This window comes from Alternaria triticimaculans (genome assembly GCF_023758025.1).
Source record: "Alternaria triticimaculans strain BMP 0046 chromosome Unknown scaffold_13, whole genome shotgun sequence".
NCBI lineage: Eukaryota > Fungi > Ascomycota > Dothideomycetes > Pleosporales > Pleosporaceae > Alternaria > Alternaria triticimaculans.
In genome coordinates this window covers 1,028,029-1,039,846 of record NW_026055970.1, presented here as the reverse complement: position 1 = coordinate 1,039,846, position 11,818 = coordinate 1,028,029, and the positions used below count along the sequence as shown (strand labels likewise).

Below are 11,818 nucleotides of genomic sequence, written 5' to 3'. Positions count from 1 at the left end.
AGAGATAAAGATTTATAATTAAATCTACTTAATTTCTATTAATTTCTAGATTTATAATCTAAGTCTACTAAATTCTTCTTATCTTCTAGATTTATAATCTAGACTAGTACTAATTATATTAGTCTATGCGTTATATTATATAGACTAATAATTAGTTTATTACTAGATCTTTTAGTAATTATAGAAAGAGAGATAAGAAAATAAGAGTTATTAAATTATATAATAACTCTAATATTAACTAGGCTAAGATAAATAGAAGTATTTTAGAATCTTCTAGTATAGTAGATTAAAACTAGCTACTAAAATCTTAATTACGTAAGTAATTAGATTTACTAGAAATTTTTCTAATTTGTTAAGAAATAATAATAAGTATAATCTTAATAAAGCTTAATAATAATAAAAAGATAATAATAACTAAGTTATTATAATCTTTATAAGTTAGAGTATAGTCTAGACCTAATTAGAGCTTTTACCTTAAAGTTATAGAAGAAGCTATATCTAGAAGAACTAGTTAGCTTTTTTAGATCTTAGCTACTAGAAGCGCTAGTAGTAGTAACACTAGTACTACTATTTTGCGTATTAAGAGAACTAGCTAAAGTAAATAGTACTAGAGCTATAAGCTAAATAAGAATAATATAGAATCTTATAATAAGAGGTATAGATATAGTTTAGAACTAATAAGTTTTTAAAAAAAGTAGATATAAAAGTTATAAAGTAAAGAATTTAAAGTAAGTTAGAATAAAGGTAAGTTACGTTAGAGTATAAGTAAGATCTTAGACAAAAGCTATATTATAATTATAAAAAATTATAATATAACTCTAGTCTAGATATAGTTTAGAGTTATTATAACTTTATATATAGGCGTAGTAGAAGTTATATAAATAAAATTTTTATATAGTCTAAAAACTTTATATATATAAACTTACTTTTACGTATTACTTATTAGGCTTATAATCTTAGTGTAAAAGTATTTTTTATAACGCTATACTACTTTTCTAACTAATATAATAGAAGTAAGTTTAAAGGTATATAATAGTTTTAAGCTTTATTTAAGCCTAGACTAGAATAGAGAAAGTATAGGTAAGATCTAGACTTACTATATAAACCTCTAGATTTTATATATAGCTTCTTAAGTTCTAAGCCTTATAATATTCTATTAATACTTAGTATATTCTAACTCTAAGGCTAGTCTATAATAAGTAGTACGTAAAATAAATATATAAGTATAAGTATAAATAAGTATATAAATAAGTATATAAGTATAAATATAAGTATATTATAAAAGTACTAGCTAAGTAGCTACTTAAAGTAGTAGACGCCTAAAGTACTATATAGTCTTAGTAGGCTTAAGAGCTTAAGAGTTAAATAGGTATATATAGATAGATTATTCTAACTTAGACTAGAAAGTCTAGATTAAAAGCTCTATACTTATCTAAAACTACTTATAACCTATTTATTTTTATTAAAATATATTATTTTAAAGTGTATAAATACTCTACTAATATTCTTCTAGTTATTCTTTAAAAAAGTATATATCTATACTTTATTAAGCGTGTTTTTTTAATACTTTTAAGTAGTAAAATAAGTAAATAGCTTATAATATCTTTAGAAACTTTTATATTACTTCTAGTACTAGTTATAAACTTCTTTATAATTATAAATATTATAGAAACTTTACTAACTATTATAATAGCTTTAGAAAATATAAATAGTAACTTTAGAAGTTTTAATAAAATCTAGAAAAGCTTTTAATCTAGACTCTCTAGTCTAAGTTAGAATAATCTATCTATGTACGTCTACTTAATATAGCTTAAGAGCTTTTAAGTCTACTAAAGCTATATAGTATTTTAGACACTTACTATCTTAGATAGCTACTTAGCTAGTACTTTTATAATATATCTATATACTTATTTATATATCTACTTATATTTATATTTATATACTTATTTTACGTACTACTTTATATACTACTTTATATACTATATAATACTTAATTACTTATATATACTATATATATTATATTATATTATATATATATACTAATATACTAAATATAGCTTTATATTTAGCTACTTTTATAAAAATACTATTACTAGTAATATTATAATACTATCTATACTAATATAATACTTAACTAATATATTATATACGCTTTATAAGCGCTACTTAAGTAATATAAAAGTATATTTCTAAACTATTTTATACTTTAAGTACTTTTATAAACTTAGTTTTATAAGCTTTTAAATTAATTTTATTACTTATATTATAGCTTAATAACTTTAGTAGCTTACTTTACTTTACTATAAACACTTTCTTTATACTATTTATATTACTTATCTTTTATAAGTCTATACTATATAGCTATATATATATATACTATATATCTACTTAGTTTTTTATATTTTTAAAAAGATATATAAATAGTTTAAGTCTTAGCACTAGCCTTAATAATAAAGCTTTTTTATTTTTTTTTATTTTTTTTACTAATACTAGCTATTTTTTTATATATTACTATTTTTATATTTAGAAACTTAAAGTCTACTTTATTTATAATTCTATTTAGATATACTTTTAATACTACTTATTATTAGCTATATATATATATATATATATAATATAAAAATACTTACTAGTAATAACTAGTCTTAGAATAAAAAAAAGTATTATCTTATTTAATACTTTTAAATATTTAGAGATTTTTATAAATATTTAAGAATACTTTTCTTATTTTAAAGTTTTTATAAATAATATATACTTTTTTACTACTACTTTTTTATAACTAAACTACTTTTTTAGCTTTTACTTTTTAAGCTTTTTCTTTTACTTTAGCTCTTTAGCTACTATACTTTAGAATATAACTTAAATTAATTTAGAATACTTATTATATTTTAGCTACTTAACTTATACTTACTATAATTATACTTTTTATTTTATTTATAGCTACTATAATTATACTTACTATCTCTTCTTAAAAGTTTAGAACTTATAGTTTTTAATAAATAACTTAATATAATAATTTATACTTTATAAAGTATTTAATAGTATTATCTAAATATTTAAGTAGCTTATATTAGCTACTTTATTATCTAGAAAACTCTTAGAAGAGCTTTAAAAAAGTAATAGAATACTTAAAAGTTTAGAGTAGCTAAATAGACTTAGATTATACTTATATAATAAAAATAATATTACTAATATACTAATAACTACTATAAAAAGCTTATATAAGACGTTTAGAATAGTATAGTATTTACTAATAAAGCTTATATAGCTTTTAATAACTTTCTAAATAAATAAATACTTTATATTATTAGTAAGTACTTTTTTTATAAGAACTTAGTATTAGATCTAATTTAAAAGTACTAGCTTATTTATATAGCTATTTAAGTTAATTACTATAAGTATACTACTAAACTAATATTCTATAATAATAAATTTAATAATATTAAAGTAAAGAAGTACTTTTTAAAGTTTTATTAGTAATTTATTTAAAAGAATAAAAAAAAATACTAAGCTTATATAAAATAATAAAAAGCTAAAAAGAAAAAGTAACTAATTATAGAATAGCTAGATAATAGTATAATAGTAGTATACTATACTAAAAAAATACTTCTAAAGTATAAAGAAGCTCTAAAGCTTCTTTAGCTTAAATTAAATATAATTTAAACTTATATTTACTTTAAAAATTACTATAATTAGTATTTTATTAAAAATAATAATTTAAGCTATAGTACTTATAATTCTAATAGTTTCTCTACTATCTATAAAGCTTATAATAGTATATAGTATCTTTATTACTTAGCTAATTTACTTAATCTTAACTTTATTAAGAGTATATAAAATATTATTAAGAAGTATACTAAAAAATATTTATATAAAATTAATAGCTTTATAAAGCTTAAAAAGTATTTATAGTATAAGTAAAGTTAAATTATAAATAATATAGTAACTACTTATATTAAAAAGATATTTAAATAGTATATTTAAGTATAGTAATAGCTAGAAATATAAGTAAAAATATATTTATAGTAATAGTAGTAATCTTTACTTTAAAATTTAAGTCTATATAAAAATTATAGTATATATAAAAAGCTTTAATAATAAGATTATATTATCTATATTACTTTATAATATTAAATCTATTAATTTTAAGTAGAAAATAAAGCTTTTTAGCATACTCTACTAATGTAGCGATGTGTTTAATTTTTCCCTATAATGTAGTGCTTAGTCGTTAAACGTGCGACCCGCGTGCATGATGATGGCCTGTCAGGTTTTCTGTGGAACCGCAATCGGATCGGCATGACATGAGCGATGGTCAACGTAAACATTTGAGTAGATCAAATGCGCGGGCAGATTACCCGCATGTCCTTTGCTGGGACATCGACGATGACGTGCAAATCATTATGGTCCGCGGCCCCGCGCGAAAGGGCATCGAACGATGCAAAGGCCAACCGCCGGGATGGACCTACCCGACACATGCCAAAATGCACACGGAGAAAACTTGTCTCCGCTATAACCGTTGCGCGATGGAACCTTGCAGACAACCTGCTTTTTGGCCTAATCGCTCCGTCTAGACCCTTCCCACCCCGGTTGCCGAAAAGACGTAAGCCCCTCCATGCTGCGCTATATAGCAGGCTACTCATGCGTTGTTGCGTGCGATCGGGTCGACACCTGAGGATCACCTTATTTGGCTGACAATACGGACCACGTTGCTACGGAGAGACAGAGTAAACACCGGAGACACGGCAGAGTGTTCGCATCGGATCGATGTCGTGCCGCGAGTCGCGATATCGGGAAGCCTATGTGTAATAGGGGAGAAAAGCCCCTACCACACCTCGCCGACACCCAGATCCGGCCCCGAGAAAAACACACGATGTCACTTTGTGGTGTAGGGGTAGTTGGATCGATCGATGGCGTCAACGTGGCTTGCAATGCCGACATCCAGTACCCCACGCTAATGGTTTTCTCCTTCTGCCGCTTCTCTGTAACACCGGAAGTAAAAGCACACGTGCGTTCCCTCTGCTGCATCGGAGAAAATCGCTGGAGATCGTACTACGCAGAACTTCTGGTGTGCTTTCTTCTCCATCTGTCCTATGCGCGAATAGCAGAAGCAACGGCAAAAGCAAGACTAGCAGCGTGACTTGCGCAGGCACCACATTCTAAACATAGCGAAGGGGTAGCCATGACGACCGACGAACTGTAGGGTCATCGTTCTCAAAAGGAGTATACGCCTATCGACGGCAGCTTAATTGTTCTTGCGGATGCCTATCTTCCCGACGCATGAGCCTCGACGTTCCGCTTTCGGAGAGGTCAATTGTTGGACCCGGCGTTGAGGCTCCGCGGAGGCCCTCAGAGTTTCTGTATATTCTGCGCCGATGTATCTTGTTGGGAGAATTGATACGTTACTATTCGAAGACAGCTATCGCCTTGGTAGTTGCCCTGTCCAGTTGGAAGGCATCGAACCAGTCCGCATCTCCCTCCACGCTCGTGAGGTCATCTTCAGCGAGGCTGAGGACGGAAATGAGTATCAAGACGACACCACAACTGACCGTCCTCGTGGATCATTAGATAGTCAAGCGATTGGTTTCAAAGGTAAGCTTCTAGACGATGAGAGTGGGCCTCTGTCCAGCTTCGTAGCAGCTATGCGGCGGTAGGTCAGAATCTATACCAACACTACAACCGTCCCATTCGTAGGACTAGAGGCGTCACTCAATACACCCAACCCAAATCTACCAAGAATGGAGTTTTCATGGCAAGCGCGTGACGCCGCTAAATGGTACCATCACTTGTCTGAGTGAAAGTCTGGCGCGCCAGATTGGAAGCAGCATGTAGTTACCTGTGCCGTCACCTTTGTGATCGATGCCCGTCACAGTTCTTTCACTATCGCGAGAGGCCATTCAACTTAGCGTACCCTTGGTAGTTTAGCATATTCACACTGAAATCCTGAAGTGAAATTAGTTCCACATTCTTCGACTTAAACCAGACAATCGTTCTCAACGCACAAGCAGCATTGCATGAACTGTCATCATACGAGTCACAGGTTCAAGATCTGGTGCATCAAGACCACGATATTCATTTCGTATCTAGATGCATGTTTGCCCTCATTCTATCAGGTTGATAAACCGTAATTTACGGCCACATCATGCCATTACCATCGAAGTTCATGCCGGTCAGATCAGTCCTGACATCGAGCGGGTAGTCAGCCGCCTTGAGGTCCCTCCTCCACGACTGCATCCTCTTGCTGTGTGCTCTCTCAGATACACTCAACTCACGCTTCCCCATGCGTGATGTTGAGTAACCACCGAGGTCTCCGGCAATGCAGTGGCTAATATGGCCCCAGGTTGAATCAGCAACAGCCTTCCAGATAGCGGTTACATCGACAGTCATAGCCTTGGTGTACAGAATACGGCAGTCTGAAGGCTCGTAGACGAACTGGAGAGGAGTGTCGGTCTCGTCTCCATCGCGAATACCATCGCGGAAGTTGACGTTGATCGCGTTGTTGGAAGAGCGGATAAAGGGTGTGTCGTCGAAGTAGTCGCCTAGTTCCGTCTTGTTGAGCTCAGCGCCTTCTGCAGGCGTAGACAGATTACCGATGGTGAACTGAGCCACGGATTGAATGTAGTCCCACGGGTAGTTGTTCGTTCCCTTCACACCCCCCACGGCTTGCGTAATACCCTCACGAGGGCGGCCTCCCAGTGAGATGTACTTGACACCGGCACGCTGACGCATGAGTTCAGAGAAGATGGTGCAAGTTGATGCGCAGTATCCATCGGTGACGACGACGATGTCTTCAGCGGCAAAAGGAGCCTTAGTGTAGTTCGACAGGGGGCCATATCCGTGGACGTAAACACCACCGGAGTTGAGCGGAGTCAGTACGTCGCTGAGGTTCCAGCGGAAGAGGTTGGTGAAGTTGTCCCCCTTCTGCTCGAGCCCAGGGCCAAACTTGTCCTGCCAGCTCTCGAAGTTCTCGCTATTGACATCAAGATCAGATCGGTAGTTGAAGACGGAGGACACAACATTGCCGACCAGATCCTCTAGTGTTTCGTTCTTGGTCTCAAGCACACGTGGTACACCCGCGGCAACTTCAGAGAACTTTCGGTTCAAGATCTCTGTAGTTTCGAAGGCGCGGTAGCGGTCGGCAGCCGCGTGATCAATCTCTTGCGGGAATAGCAGCTTGTACAGATCGTAGCCGAGCAAGATGGTGCCTCCGCCGTTGGCTGAAACGTCAACCACGAGCTTCTTCTTCCCGGCGGACTTGGCCTGGGCAAGGAACTTGGCAGCAGTATCTTGGAACCCTTCCTGTGCGTTGTCAATTCCGACGAAAGATGGCACGGAAAGTACGGCAACGTCTGAGTAGTCACCCTCGAGGAAGTAGCCACCAATCAAGTTGTGTGCTTCACGAAGGACTGGAGGCGGATATCCTGGCGCAGGGATGGTTGGAAGAGGCGTAGCGGAGGTAGTGGCAGAGGGTGTAGGTGTAGCCGAGGTAGTGTTGGAAGCTTCGGTTTCGCTTCCAGGCTGGTTGCCCGTGAACCAGAGCTTGTAGAGGCTCTCTCCGTCGGTAATACCGTCAAAGGGGATCAGAACCTTGGCGAAGTTGTCATAAGTTCGGCTGGTACCGTTTTCGAACGTAAGCTCGGTGGTAGGACCGGGGTAAATCCAGCGACCGCGGCCCGATCCCGCGAAGGTTCCAATACCAGATCCAACCGGGCCGAGAGATACAGTGGCGAGCTCGTAGAAGACGTTGTTGTACAACGCGTCTCGGTCCTGGAGGGAACCGTACTGAGCCCAGTTCTCCAGGAAGTCCTTGGCATCCTCGCCATCGATGTGGGTAATGGGCGAAGGCGTGAACGTAGCATTGCCGAAAGATTCGGCCAAGACATCGGCATAGACGTAAGGCCGGGGAAGCTCCTTTCCGTCGCTCGAAACGGAAACGAGTGGTACAGGACGGGCGAAGTTGAAAACTGTGCCGACTACATCGGGGACGTACACAAAATGACCGTCATGGGTGCTTTGCAAAAGGGTGTAGAGCTCGAAACCGAACTGTTCTGAATCAGTTCATATTCTTCAAAACGAGGAGAGAGACACCTTACTTCGTACTCGTTCTTGTACTCTCCTCCCTTGACCTTTTCCCTGATTTCCTCGAGTTCGCCCCAGATATCAACCGCTGGCTGCACCTTCTCGGCGTATTCAGCTGGAGGGTCTTTCAACCAGACGGTGTTACTTTGCCATTTGAAGTATGGAACGACACCGTCTACCAGGGCAAGAGCAGCGCTTTGGTTGAATGGGACGGAGTTGATGCAGTCCCATGCGAGTTCGGCGGGTACAGTTGCGGTACCTGCAGTGACATTCTTGCCTACAATCGCAGTGCCGACTTGTGCGCAGGGACTTGTCGCGTTGTAGTGCCGCGTATGAATGTGAGGTGCGACAGGCGACGATAGCGCGACTGAGGCTAGCGAGAGACCCGCAACGGCGTTGAAGAGGGAAGCCATGCTTTCAACCCAGACAACACGACAGGAACTGGAGGCAAAGATCTCAGGTTCGCCGTACCCTCGCTGCAGTCGCACGAACTATACCACTTTATAGCTGCACAGCTTGAACCGCGGACCAGGTAGCGAACTTGCGCGTTCCCGAGAAAGAAGACATCATAGCTGCAGGAGCTACCCTGTACTTGTCATTGCTAGACCCATGTAGAACAAGGCAAAGGACGGTCGGGCGAATAGGCGAGGCGGATATGATAGGGAACTAGATTAAGAGCATGCATGCACGTATGCTCGAAGAGGAAGGCCGTGGTGTGCTTGGTACTCTGAACGATTGACGATCGTATCCCGAACGGCATTGGGGGTTCAGGGCAATACAGGTACCCAAGGACCCAGGGTCGCTTTGATGGTAGAGTGCCCACAATTATGGATGCATCTCGGTGCAATGGTAATGATTACTAGGTAAGAGATTGGACAGTTGGCCGCTGTAACACTGACCGCGAAGCTTCGTGGAGTTGTCGAAGCTTCACAAGCCTCAGGCGCTAGCCCGCCTTTCTACGCTAGATTAGGCAGGCGCAAAGTGCGCGGTGCCGATGCGTCCTATCGAGCATTCGAGCATTCGAGCATTAATCCCCGCTCTTGCGATATCAGCTTCCGAAAGCGCATTGGGTCTACGGGAATCATGACGTACGACGGAGCTGCAGTGCTTTTGTGTGGCTAGTGCTATGCAGTGCCAATCTTCAGGACGAAGTACATGGGTGGCGTGAGGCACATCGGAGGCTGAACCGAGGGACTGGTAATTACTCCGCAAGATACCCGTGGACAACAGGAACACGAAATTGCTGACAGGATCATCCCGCTAAATTTCCGAACACTGACAGCTGTTACATGTAAGACCATACAGCCTTATAGAATGTTTAACTAATCACCATGTAGTCCGAAAGCTTACATGCCAGTCGATATAGCTTGCACCGCTGCACTTAGCAGACGGCTTGCGCGTTGATTTCGAGATGTGTTGAAGTAGACACGGGCTGAAAAACACCGCAACCCGCCTTTCACACGCTGATGCATGCACGGATGAGTAATCTGATCGAGGCATAATGGAACACGAGATTCCGTCGGACGCGTTTAAGCCATACTCCAACATCCATCTCCTATCGCCAAGGCCAGTTCATGTGATCAAAGGGCAACCACAGACAGAGTATCATGGAACATCAACTCCTGCCAATTCACTGCAGCAGTCAAAGAATTCCACGAAAGGACTCAACAGCGAATTATAGAAAGATGCCAATCTTAAACCAGCATTCTCGCTATTTCGAGCATTCTTGGGTCAATGAATGGAGAATTACCAGAGCGATGAACCGAAATGGATCGTAAGATGCCAATCATTAGTTCAAGAAAACCATTCATGGCATTGCCCAACATATCAAGACCTAAGCTATCTATGGCATTAACAAGGCGGTGCACTAGTTGTTCAACAGGCAAGCTGCTTGACATTCACCCTATGTTTGGTGGAAGACCTTTGTCCAGAACAAAGCCTGAGAGGAGAGTGTGAGGGTAACTTCCTTGGTAGAATCATTACCTGAATGCATATATACTGCTATTGTGTCTCTACCTGAGCATCGGCGCCCAGTAGAAGCCACGAAGAAGACTATATACTCGATGACAGACTTTCAATCTTCACTCTCAACGCCCGGTATTGTCTTATATATACCTTCGCATTACCTGCGCCCGAACATGTGAAATAGCGGTTTACGTGGTGAACCACATCCTGGTGAACCACATCCCACACGATGGTGTGAAATACGCGCAGTCACACTGTGTGCGAGCGGTGTCCCTTCGTCCACAAAAGGCCGGAAAATCCGTCAATACATTGGATCATTCCTCGCCATACATCGTTGTACAACGCAGTTGAACAGTACCGCACTGTGAGCCAGACCTCCGTCAATATGAACCACCCTCCAGCACGGTCGCGCGAGCAGTACTTTTTAAGCCACGTCAAGCCGTCGCCCCCTTCAGACGATCCGGCATGTCCCATCTGCAGAGATACCTGGAGTCCCGATACGTATACCATCATTCGGACGATATGCGGCCATGTCTTCCATCGGTCGTGTCTAGATCGATGGCTAAATGAGGAACAAGGTCGGAACACATGTCCAACCTGTCGTGCAGTTTGTTTTCTCCAGCCCCCAGCACAGGAGACCGTGGTTCAAACCGTAAGCCCTAATGTCGACCACGGATTTGATCCGGGCCTTGGGGTTGACTCAGGTTATCTGACCAACACTGTCTTCGGTCTCATGGCTACAACGATCCAAGATGTGCTTGGGCCGCTTACAGGAACCGAAGATATCCGCAGGCAGTTTGGTATTGATCTCGAAGACACCAATGATTCCCTGCGGTTTCTTCAAGCCATGAAAAACGTCGTCCATGCAGGTGTACTACTGGGTCGATTTCCGCCAAATCTTCAGGAAGGCTGGATGCCAACACTAAGGCTCAGACTCGGAGACTGGCAAACTATCAAGTTCCTGATAGCGTCACTTTTCATTTCTGCGCATTGGCGACGGATGACCCCATGGCAGTGGGCCGGCGTACTGGCCGAACGAAATCGGATTGGGCGTGCTGCATCTGACTCGGCGGACTTTGGACCATCCAGGGACTCTTGGATAGAGTACATTAACGACCGTTACAATGCCGAGTATGAAATCTCGATTGACGCCTACTTCCCAGGCGCCGGTATTGCACGCTGGAGGGAGACTGATACGACTGGCCAGATAGTCAACGAAGATGAGCTGGACTTGACGATGATCGACGGCACTTTGGCGACCAACATCAACGTTCCGGGTACAGACTTCAGTCCGGGGCCTCTACTGTACTTCCAAGGTAACTCACTCTGGATTTCGGAACGAGTGATGGGCAACATTGTGGAGTTGAGAATCGACAGGACTTCGCGTACTGTCTATATGCGTAGCTCCGCAAATCGCGAGTTCAGGGTAGAGTTCCTTCCCCATGGGATACAGGAAGACGCTTGTTTGCCACCAGCTACGACAAACATGATAAGGCGCGGTGGAGGGGTTTTCCGTTTCGGGTTCTGTTGAAAAGCTTGTAAAAACAAGGGGAGCGGATTCATGGTATGTTGTCACAGGTGGTAAGAGGAAATGGATTGAGAGAGCTGTTGTCGCCGACGCGCTAAAAGCTGCCCCACCCGCCTGGGAGCTTCCCAGGTTGCGTCGCGTCGCTCATCGCATCTTCACTTCAGGATTTGGCACTCTTGGTCACGCGCAGGGCTATGTGCGCTCTTTCTCGTAGAGTTTCTGCCTCTCGCTCATAGAAAAATGCGATAG

At 40.0% G+C, this 11,818-nt stretch overlaps 1 protein-coding gene across 1 annotated transcript; it reads right to left on the bottom strand.

The window, feature by feature from the left end:
* Positions 1–6,126: 6,126 nt before the first annotated feature.
* Positions 6,127–8,489, bottom strand: J4E78_008222 (uncharacterized protein; the record flags this gene model as incomplete). The annotated part of the gene is made up of 2 exons (XM_049368824.1): positions 6,127–8,040; positions 8,091–8,489. The coding sequence occupies 2 exons, from the start codon at positions 8,487–8,489 to the stop codon at positions 6,127–6,129; spliced, it is 2,313 nt and encodes a 770-aa protein (XP_049219789.1).
* Positions 8,490–11,818: the final 3,329 nt, after the last annotated feature.